Genomic DNA, 12,246 nt, shown 5'->3' with positions numbered 1-12,246 from the left:
TAAAGGATATCACACACACACACCTAAATTACCTCAATCAAATCAGTCAGCTAAACCATGGTATAAGTGGGGCCACTGTGACATTGTGAAAGGATGTCACCGTACCTCTCTGTCTGTCTGTCTGTCTGTCTGTCTGTCTGTCTGTCTGTCTGTCTGTCTGTCTGTCTGTCTGTCTGTCTGTCTGTCTGTCTGTCTGTCTGTCTGTCTGTCTGTCTGTCTGTCTGTCAGACACACACACACACATAAACACATGCATGTGGGGACACACACACACACACACATAAACACATGCATGTGGACACACACACACACACACACATAAACACGTGCATGTGGACACACACACACACGCACATAAACACGTGCATGTGGACACACACACACACACACACACATAAACACATGCATGTGGACACACACACACACATAAACACATGCACGTGGACACACACACACACACACACACACACACACACATAACACATGCATGTGGACACACACACACATACACACATGCATGTGGACACACACACACACATACACACATGCATGTGGACACACACACACATACACACATGCATGTGGACACACACACACATACACACATGCATGTGAACACACACACACACACACACATAACACATGCATGTGGACACATACACATACATAAACAGATGCATGTGGACACACACACACACACATAAACACATGCACGTGGACACACACACACATAAACACATGCATGTGGACACACACACACATATACACACATGCATGTGGACACACACACACACACATGCACGTGGACACACAAACACACACACATAAACACATGCATGTGGACACACACACATATACACACATGCATGTGGACACACACACACATACACACATGCATGTGGACACACACACATACATAAACAGATGCATGTGGACACACAGACACACAGATGCATGTGGACACACACACACACAGATGCATGTGGACACACACACACACAGATGCATGTGGACACACACACACACAGATGCATGTGGACACACACACACACACATGCACGTGGACACACAAACACACACACATAAACACATGCATGTGGACACACACACATATACACACATGCATGTGGACACACACACACATACACACATGCATGTGGACACACACACATACATAAACAGATGCATGTGGACACACAGACACACAGATGCATGTGGACACACACACACACAGATGCATGTGGACACACACACACACAGATGCATGTGGACACACACACACACAGATGCATGTGGACACACACACACACACGTATACAGATGCACACGGGCACCCAACTACAGACCGGTATCCGTACCTAGTTTACCACAGAGGAAGCGTACTCGGTAGTTGTGGCAGAGGCCGTGGCTCTGGTCCTTGTTGAGACAGACGAAGCCGTAGTCCCTGTCAGACTTATAGATGACATCTCCTGTCTCGTTAGATGGAACACCGTCATGGGACTCAGCCTGGAAGAGAGAGAGAAGGGAGGGGGGGGGGGTAGGAAGAGGTAGAGGGAAAAGAATAACTATGTTTGTCACAGCAGTGCTTAACAGAAGCCTTAGCTTCGACATCCAAAGAACAAGCCAAGACGGCAGTTTGTTAATGGTAAAATAATGTCTGTTTAAAACACCAAGGATAAAGAAGTGAGCTTTTTCCTGTCACAGTAGACTGTGTGGGTATGACAGACAATGAGTGACAGTGTGTGCGTGTGTGTGTTTAGTCTTCGCTGTGGATGCCAAACAGCTTCTGCTTATGCTGTACATGGTGGCAGAGTGAATGTAGTATCTGTGAACACACACACAGTGCTGGCTGCTGTGGCCTCATCATAATTACAGGCAATAAAAATGGAAATAGATCAAGCTAAGCTTTGCCTTCTTTTGGCACATCATTGTTCTAAAGTTATTTGGCTGCTACAGAGCTATAGGCACCAGCTGTTCAGGTGTGTGTGTGTGTGTGTGTGTGTGTGTGTGTGTGTGTGTGTGTGTGTGTGTGTGTGTGTGTGTGTGTGTGTGTGTGTGTGTGTGTGTTTTACCTGTATATCCATGGGGGTGCTACAGAGACGGTCAGGGTAAGCCTTGTGGAGGTCAGACAGCTTCTCCCAGTCTCCTGATCCTCTCTCATCATCTCTGTCAAACCACTCAGTCCACTCTGCCTCTGTAATACACACACTCATTTCAATGGGATTCCTACACACCGTTGCCAAGATGTTGATGTGTGTGAGTGTGTGTGTGTGTGTGTGTGTGTGTGTGTGTGTGTGTGTGTGTGTGTGGTGTGTGTGTGTGTGTGTGTGTGTGTGTGTGTGTGTGTGTGTGTGTGTGTGTGTGTGTGTGTGTGTGGAGATTAATGAAATGTACATCAAGGATTAGACTTCTTTCCACTGTGTTCTGACAAGGAGCATTAGTAGGAGAGTAGTTGAAGGGAATCTTTCCATATTATGTTGTCTGGGTTCAGTAGGGACCGTGTGTGTGTGTGTGTGTGTGTGTGTGTGTGTGTGTGTGTGTGTGTGTGTGTGTGTGTGTGTGTGTGTGTGTGTGTGTGTGTGTGTGTGTGTGTGTGTGTGTGTGTGTGTGTGTGTGTGTGTGTGTAATGAATGTAGGGGAATCTGGCTGCTCTGTTGAGCTGAATTTAAATCAAAGGCTTTCAAACAGTGATGATATGACCCCGACGGCCAGTCAGAAGTGTGTGTGTGTGTTACCTTGCACCCATTGGCTGGAGGTGGTGATGGTGAAGTGCTCTCCGTATTCTGACTGGAACATGCGTGAACTACGAGCCTCCGAGGAAGCTTTGGTCCCTGTTCACACACACACACACACACACACACACACACACACACACACGCACACACACACACACACACACACACACACACACACACACACGAGTCAGCAGAGTAGTGGGAGAAATACTCTAGAAAGTAAGAGAGAGGGAGAGAAGGGGAGAGGAACTCTAGAAAGTAAGAGAGAGAGAGAGAAGGGGGAGAGGTACTCTAGAAAGTAAGAGAGAGAGAGAAGGGGGAGAGGTACTCTAGAAAGTAAGAGAGAGAGAGATAAGGGGAGAGATACTCTAGAAAGTAAGAGAGAGAGAGAGAAGGGGAGAGAAACTCTAGAAAGTACGAGAGAGAGAGAAGGGGGAGAGGTACTCTAGAAAGTAAGAGAGAGAGAGAAAAGGGGGAGAGGTACTCTAGAAAGTAAGAGAGAGAGAGAGAGAGAGAGAAGGGGGAGAGATACTCTAGAAAGTAAGAGATGGAGAGAAGTAAAGGGAGAGAGGGAGGTGGGTGAAAGGGAGAGAAAGAGAGACATTGTGAGGGAGAGGTTGAGGGAAAGATAAGGAGAGATGAGGGTAGAGAAAGGAGAGAGAGATGAGAGAGAGGTTCACCTTGATAGATAGCATGATCCTCCACTGCAGAGGACGCGTTGCCTTTCAACGCAATGAAACTCCAGGGATGACTGAGGAGAGACGGATGGAGGGAGGGAGAGAAGAGGTGGAGAGAGGGGGAAGAAATAGGGAGATTGAAAGTGTGAGGATGCAAGAGGACAAGGATAGATGGAAAGTAAAGAAAAATAGGGAGGAGGGGGGAGAGATATATTGCCATTAGACAGACAGACACACACACACACACACACACACACACACACACACACACACACACACACACACACACACACACACACACAGTTCCAGCCAGCCCTGGTAATGATGTTGACAAAAGGAGTGACGGGCTGTCGGAAAAACCCAGGGGCAGGATGGGTAATTACAGTAGCAATCCCATCATGCATCACTCTTGTGAGGACACAGTGACACGAGTGTCAGGGGAGAGATGTGTGTGTGTGTTTGTGTGTGCGTGTGGCGTGCTAGGTGTCTGAAGAGAGTCTGTGTGATATTCACACCAGGACATTCCAACTACATTATGCATTAGGATTCCACCAGGAACAGTCAGAGAACTGACATTAGAACAAAAGTCATCCTCAACGTTCTAGCTGGTCATTTAGAAAAAAGGAAAAGGTGTCCGTTCCCAGCCACTGAAACAAAATGAGCAACTTGGTGTATAGAGAGAAGAGGAGAGGGTCTACCACCGAGCCTTGGGGGACATCAGTAGTGTCATGACTGTCCTGATCAGGTCAGGGTACAGGAGACCACCACCCTACAGATTATCTCCCAAACCCCCAACAGAGGAGGAGAGATCTAGGGGTCTGAAGATGTGGGGGTTTTATGACACCTCATGCCCATAATACAGAGAAATTCCTTTGTCCTAACAATGGAGAACTGGCCTCAGAACATTAAACATGCAATAAAGGGACTTTGGAACAATGGTTTCCGTCAGCCACAATGGTGGTTATGACGAAAAGTGGAATATTAAAATGTATGTAACTTTTGTATTTGTTTTTAAAGGTTAAGAGATGACGTTATTATGAAAACATTGTACCTTTAAGAGTTTTCCCAGTATATGCCTGATGTTTATACATTGTACGCTGTTTGGAAAATATCCAAATCAAACAGAATGTTTTGATAAAGATGAAATGTGAAGTTAGTGTCTAAAATCGGATTTTTAGCCAAATCTAAGCCTTGCCCCCTTTACTTGGTCCGCCCAGAGAATTGCCCTAAAGGCTGTTACACCCACTTCTGACCCGAGGGTATAAGACAGGAGAGTGAAGAATTAACATAGAAGACTATTGACCCCAAGCTGCAGCTAAGGTCTAACAAAGTCGACGAACCCCAAAACGAAACACAAGGTTGAAGACAAAGAAATATTTTTCTACACGAGCTACGGACGAGTAGCTGTGTCTAAGCGGGTGAATTCAAGCCGAACTACCCAGCCTCCACTCTCCATTGAATCGTGGTATCGACACCATTCGAGCCGAAGCTGTGAGCTCTGAGCTACAGAGCTGTCTGTCCTCAGAAGACCCCTTTCCGATCAAGGGTGAGGATCAGACCACTTAGCCAAGAAGGACACTGACATCGTGAGGACAACCAGAGAGTTGCGCCGGAGAACTGCGTAATTTAGAAGCCTAAACGACCCACGCGGAGCTTCCCACCTGAGAACTCCAACACGTAATTACATCATTATATTCTGACCCATAAGAGCGGCAGTTCGGGGCAAGGCTAATTTTAAATAAGCATGGCTGACAAATGAACCCAAATGTATATTTCTCTCGTGTACTTCCTTTCTTTCTCTCTCTTTAAAATCCCCATTTTGGGTAACAAGCGCCATAGTGTGTTGGCCCGTTATACTAAGTCCTAATCAATAGCTAGACTGTGTTTTGTGTATGTGCATTTTTATCATCATTTTAGCTTGCTAGTAAATAAATAATCAACTAAGATTGGTGTGGTAAATTCAGTGGTAAAGCCCGGGTCCGTGCAGATTCCCGGATTATACGACTTTCAGATTATGAGACTGTAGAGGAAATTGATTAATTTAGCGACTGTTGTAATCGATATTCTGATATCCTTTGAGTTAATTTGGGAAATAGAAACTCAATCAAAACAATGTTCCCATGGTGCCCCAGGTTAATGAGTTAATAATTGCTTGATTCATTGCTTAATTCATTTAATCACGTAATTATAAACCGTTAATCATTCGATGAGCAACAGTCGTCACATTAACTAATACAACGTCACGACAGTAGTGAGCAGTTCCCAGCCACTGAAACAAACTGAGTGACTTGGTGTACAGAAAGAAGAGGAGAGGGCCTACCACCGAGCCTTGGGGGACATCAGAAGTGAGCAGTTCCCAGCCACTGAAACAAACTGAGTGACTTGGTATACAGAGAGAAGAGGAGAGGGCCTACCATCGAGCCTTGGGGGACATCAGAAGTGAGCAGTTCCCAGCCACTGAAACAAACTGAGTGACTTGGTGTACAGAGAGAACAGGAGAGGGCCTACCACCGAGCCTTGGGGGACATCAGTAGTGAGCAGTTCCATTTTGCTGTCTTGTAGCTTTGCTACCTATAATGCATATGTAGCACATGGGGATGCGTGAAACTTACTCCTCAGCCTGAAGTGTCCCCACTTGCGCCAGCGAATAGCTAGCTTTTCATGTGGCGCCGACTAGTAAGACACTTCAGGAGGGTGGTCACGTGTGTTAGCAAGGCAGAGGTCTCGAGATTGCACCAGGTATGGGCCGAATCAGGAGGAAGTACGCGCTAATCAAGCAGCGTGACTTCCTTTACACTAGCTAGCCATCATGTTCTCATTTAACAGCAACGTTACCAGAGACAAGCAAAATGACGTGACGTTTTATATAGATCAGCATGCCAGATATGTCTCTAAAGGTGTCTACAGTAAGACATTATATCAACAACTATAGGCTTTCATGACATGTAAGAGCAATACACACACACACACACACACACGCGCGCAACACCATCCCCCACTCATGAATACCACCGTGGTAAACATATGTAAATTGCATTCATGGAGGATGGATTGCAGAGATCTTCTTGTTGCCAAAATGATTGCCTTATTAAAATGTTCTCTGGCACACCGCAAATAATACATTCCTTATTCAGCTTTAACACTGTTTGGCACAAGTGTCAGGGAGGATAGGCGACAAGAGACTAAGTACATTCTCCTCCTTCACTGCTCTCTCTCTCTCTCTCTCTCTCTCTCTCTCTCTCTCTCTCTCTTTTCTCATCTGAAGACGTGGTGTGGAGATATTTCTGTGGGAATACTTGTAAACTTTGGTTCTCTGGTTGTTGGAGAAAATTAGCTGTGACTCGGCAATAGTACACAAACACACACACATACACACACACACTTTTATAATTTGGACAGTAACAGGTTAACTGCACTGGCGTTGCTGCCAAGCTTCCCATTCTCTGTGGTATTAAACTCATGTTGCCTTGCGGGCTGTATTTGGTCTCCAAATGTATTATATTTCCTCACCATCAAAATGTGCAAAAAATGGTCCTCTATCCATTGCTTTGGAATTGTTTCTGTTCCCTGACTGTCTAGCTTTCATTTGGATGACTGTTATCAAACTGGACAGAGTGAAGAGACTATAGATGACTGTTATAAAGCTGGACAGAGTGAAGAGACTATAAATGACTGTTATCAAGCTGGACAGAGTGAAAGGACTATAGATGACTTACCAAGCTGGACAGAGTGAAGAGACGAGAAGACTATTATTAAGATGGACAGAGTGAAGAGACTATAGATGACTGTTATCAAGCTGGACAGAGTGAAGAGACTATAAATGACTGTTCTCAAGCTGGACAGAGTGAAGGGACTATAGATGACTGTTATCAAGCTGGACAGAGTGAAGAGACTGTAGATGACTTATCAAGCTGGACAGAGTGAAGAGACTGTAGATGACTGTTATCAAGCTGGACAGAGTGAAGAGACTGTAGATGACTGTTATCAAGCTGGACAGAGTGAAGAGACTGTAGATGACTGTTATCAAGCTGGACAGAGTGAAGAGACTATAGATGATTTATCAAGCTGGACAGAGTGAAGAGACTATAGATCACTGTTATCAAGCTGGACAGAGTGAAGAGACTATAGATGATTTATCAAGCTGGACAGAGTGAAGAGACTATAGATGACTGTTCTCAAGCTGGACAGAGTGAAGGGACTATAGATGACTTACCAAGCTGGACAGAGTGAAGAGACGAGAATACTATTATTAAGATGGACAGAGTGAAGAGACTATAGATGACTGTTATCAAGCTGGACAGAGTGAAGAGACGAGAAGACTATTATCAAGATGGACAGAGTGAAGAGACTATAGATGATTTATCAAGCTGGACAGAGTGAAGAGACTATAAATGACTGTTATCAAGCTGGACAGAGAGAAGAGACTATAAATGACTGTTATAAAGCTGGACAGAGTGAAGAGACTATAGATGACTGTTATCAAGCTGGACAGAGTGAAGAGACTGTAGATGACTGTTATCAAGCTGGACAGAGTGAAGAGACTGTAGATGACTGTTATCAAGCTGGACAGAGTGAAGAGACTGTAAATGACTGTTATCAAGCTGGACAGAGTGAAGAGAATGTAGATGACTGTTATCAAGCTGGACAGAGTGAAGAGACTATAGATGACTGTTATCAAGCTGGACAGAGTGAAGAGACTATAAATGACTGTTCTCAAGCTGGACAGAGTGAAGGGACTATAGATGACTTACCAAGCTGGACAGAGTGAAGAGACTGTAGATGACTGTTATCAAGCTGGACAGAGTGAAGAGACTATAGATGATTTATCAAGCTGGACAGAGTGAAGAGACTATAGATCACTGTTATCAAGCTGGACAGAGTGAAGAGACTATAGATGATTTATCAAGCTGGACAGAGTGAAGAGACTATAGATGACTGTTCTCAAGCTGGACAGAGTGAAGGGACTATAGATGACTTACCAAGCTGGACAGAGTGAAGAGACGAGAATACTATTATTAAGATGGACAGAGTGAAGAGACTATAGATGACTGTTATCAAGCTGGACATAGTGAAGAGACGAGAAGACTATTATCAAGATGGACAGAGTGAAGAGACTATAGATGATTTATCAAGCTGGACAGAGTGAAGAGACTATAAATGACTGTTATCAAGCTGGACAGAGAGAAGAGACTATAAATGACTGTTATAAAGCTGGACAGAGTGAAGAGACTATAGATGACTGTTATCAAGCTGGACAGAGTGAAGAGACTGTAGATGACTGTTATCAAGCTGGACAGAGTGAAGAGACTGTAGATGACTGTTATCAAGCTGGACAGAGTGAAGAGACTGTAAATGACTGTTATCAAGCTGGACAGAGTGAAGAGAATGTAGATGACTGTTATCAAGCTGGACAGAGTGAAGAGACTATAGATGACTGTTATCAAGCTGGACAGAGTGAAGAGACTATAAATGACTGTTCTCAAGTTGGACAGAGTGAAGGGACTATAGATGACTTACCAAGCTGGACAGAGTGAAGAGACGAGAAGACTATTATCAAGATGGACAGAGTGAAGAGACTATAGATGATTTATCAAGCTGGACAGAGTGAAGAGACTATAGATGATTTATCAAGCTGGACGGAGTGAAGAGACTATAGATGACTGTTATCAAGCTGGACAGAGTGAAGAGACTATAAATGACTGTTATCAAGCTGGACAGAGTGAAGAGACTATAGATGACTGTTATCAAGCTGGACAGAGTGAAGAGACTATAAATGACTGTATTCAAGCTGGACAGAGTGAAGAGGCTATAAATGACTGTTATCAAGCTGGACAGAGTGAAGAGACTATAAACGACTGTTAGCAAGCTGGACAGAGTGAAGAGACTACAGATGACTTATCAAGCTGGATAGAGTGAAGAGACTATAGGTGACTGTTAGCAAGCTAGACAGAGTGAAGAGACTATAGATGACTGTTATCAAGCTGGACAGAGTGAAGAGACTATAGATGACTGTATTCAAGCTGGACAGAGTGAAGAGACTATAGATGATTTATCAAGCTGGACAGAGTGAAGAGACTATAGGTGACTGTTAGCAAGCTGGACAGAGTGAAGAGACTACAGATGACTTATCAAGCTGGACAGAGTGAAAAGACTATAGGTGACTGTTAGCAAGCTGGACAGAGTGAAGAGACCATAAATGACTGTTATCAAGCTGGACAGAGTGAAGAGACTATAAATGACTGTTATCAAGCTGGACAGAGTGAAGAGACTATAAATGACTGTTATCAAGCTGGACAGAGTACAGAGGCTATAAATGACTGTTATCAAGCTGGACAGAGTGAAGAGACTATAAATGACTGTTCTCAAGCTGGACAGAGTGAAGGGACTATAGATGACTTACCAAGCTGGACAGAGTGAAGAGACGAGAAGACTATTATCAAGATGGACAGAGTGAAGAGACTATAGATGATTTATAAAGCTGGACAGAGTGAAGAGACTATGGATGATTTATCAAGCTGGACAGAGTGAAGAGACTATAAATGACTGTTATCAAGCTGGACAGAGTGAAGAGACTATAGATGACTGTTATCAAGCTGGACAGAGTGAAGAGACTATAAATGACTGTATTCAAGCTGGACAGAGTGAAGAGACTATAAATGACTGTTATCAAGCTGGACAGTGAAGAGACTATAAACGACTGTTAGCAAGCTGGACAGAGTGAAGAGACTACAGATGACTTATCAAGCTGGATAGAGTGAAGAGACTATAGGTGACTGTTAGCAAGCTGGACAGAGTGAAGAGACTATAGGTGACTGTTATCAAGCTGGACTGAGAGAAGAGACTACAAAGGACTGTTATCAAGCTGGACAGAGTGAAGACACTAAATGACTGTTATCAAGCTGGACAGAATGAAGAGACTATAGATGACTTATTAAGCTGGACAGAATGAAGAGACTATAGATCACTTATCAAGCTGGACAGATTGAAGAGACTGTAGATGACTGTTGTCAAGCTGGACAGAGTGAAGAGCCTATAGGTGACTGATATTAAGCTGGACAGTGAAGAGACTATAGATGACTGTTATAAAGCTGGACAGAGTGAAGAGACTATAGATTACTTATTAAGCTGGACAGAGTGAAGAGACTATAGATGATTTATCAAGCTGGACAGAGTGAAGAGACTATAGATGACTGATATTAAGCTGGACAGTGAAGAGACTATAAATAACTTTTATCAAGCTGGACAGAGTGAAGAGACTATAGATGACTGTTATCAAGCTGGACAGAGTGAAGAGACTGTAGATGACTGTTATCAAGCTGGACAGAGTGAAGAGACTGTAGATGACTGTTATCAAGCTGGACAGAGTGAAGAGACTGTAAATGACTGTTATCAAGCTGGACAGAGTGAAGAGAATGTAGATGACTGTTATCAAGCTGGACAGAGTGAAGAGACTATAGATGACTGTTATCAAGCTGGACAGAGTGAAGAGACTATAAATGACTGTTCTCAAGCTGGACAGAGTGAAGGGACTATAGATGACTTACCAAGCTGGACAGAGTGAAGAGACGAGAAGACTATTATCAAGATGGACAGAGTGAAGAGACTATAGATGATTTATCAAGCTGGACAGAGTGAAGAGACTATAGATGATTTATCAAGCTGGACAGAGTGAAGAGACTATAGATGGCTGTTATCAAGCTGGACGGAGTGAAGAGACTATAAATGACTGTTATCAAGCTGGACAGAGTGAAGAGACTATAGATGACTGTTATCAAGCTGGACAGAGTGAAGAGACTATAAATGACTGTATTCAAGCTGGACAGAGTGAAGAGGCTATAAATGACTGTTATCAAGCTGGACAGAGTGAAGAGACTATAAACGACTGTTAGCAAGCTGGACAGAGTGAAGAGACTACAGATGACTTATCAAGCTGGATAGAGTGAAGAGACTATAGGTGACTGTTAGCAAGCTAGACAGAGTGAAGAGACTATAGATGACTGTTATCAAGCTGGACAGAGTGAAGAGACTATAGATGACTGTATTCAAGCTGGACAGAGTGAAGAGACTATAGATGATTTATCAAGCTGGACAGAGTGAAGAGACTATAGGTGACTGTTAGCAAGCTGGACAGAGTGAAGAGACTACAGATGACTTATCAAGCTGGACAGAGTGAAAAGACTATAGGTGACTGTTAGCAAGCTGGACAGAGTGAAGAGACCATAAATGACTGTTATCAAGCTGGACAGAGTGAAGAGACTATAAATGACTGTTATCAAGCTGGACAGAGTGAAGAGACTATAAATGACTGTTATCAAGCTGGACAGAGTACAGAGGCTATAAATGACTGTTATCAAGCTGGACAGAGTGAAGAGACTATAAATGACTGTTCTCAAGCTGGACAGAGTGAAGGGACTATAGATGACTTACCAAGCTAGACAGAGTGAAGAGACGAGAAGACTATTATCAAGATGGACAGAGTGAAGAGACTATAGATGATTTATAAAGCTGGACAGAGTGAAGAGACTATGGATGATTTATCAAGCTGGACAGAGTGAAGAGACTATAAATGACTGTTATCAAGCTGGACAGAGTGAAGAGACTATAGATGACTGTTATCAAGCTGGACAGAGTGAAGAGACTATAAATGACTGTATTCAAGCTGGACAGAGTGAAGAGACTATAAATGACTGTTATCAAGCTGGACAGTGAAGAGACTATAAACGACTGTTAGCAAGCTGGACTGAGAGAAGAGACTACAAAGGACTGTTATCAAGCTGGACAGAGTGAAGAGACTAAATGACTGTTATCAAGCTGGACAGAATGAAGAGACTATA

At 43.6% G+C, this 12,246-nt stretch overlaps 1 protein-coding gene across 1 annotated transcript in view; it reads right to left on the bottom strand.

The window, feature by feature from the left end:
• LOC115166881 (cell migration-inducing and hyaluronan-binding protein) overlaps positions 1 to 12,246 on the bottom strand; it is a gene marked incomplete in the record, with an annotated part of 159,192 nt that overhangs the window by 56,727 nt on the left and 90,219 nt on the right. Inside the window, 4 exon segments of the mRNA XM_029720781.1 lie at positions 1,359 to 1,506; positions 2,073 to 2,194; positions 2,736 to 2,831; positions 3,416 to 3,486. Coding sequence (XP_029576641.1) covers positions 1,359 to 1,506; positions 2,073 to 2,194; positions 2,736 to 2,831; positions 3,416 to 3,486 — 437 coding nt within the window.

The sequence above is a fragment of the Salmo trutta genome, chromosome 29, assembly GCF_901001165.1.
Source record: "Salmo trutta chromosome 29, fSalTru1.1, whole genome shotgun sequence".
NCBI classification, from domain to species: Eukaryota; Metazoa; Chordata; class Actinopteri; order Salmoniformes; family Salmonidae; genus Salmo; species Salmo trutta.
The sequence above is the reverse complement of the archived record's forward strand: the minus strand, read 5'-3'. Positions and strand labels throughout refer to the sequence as shown.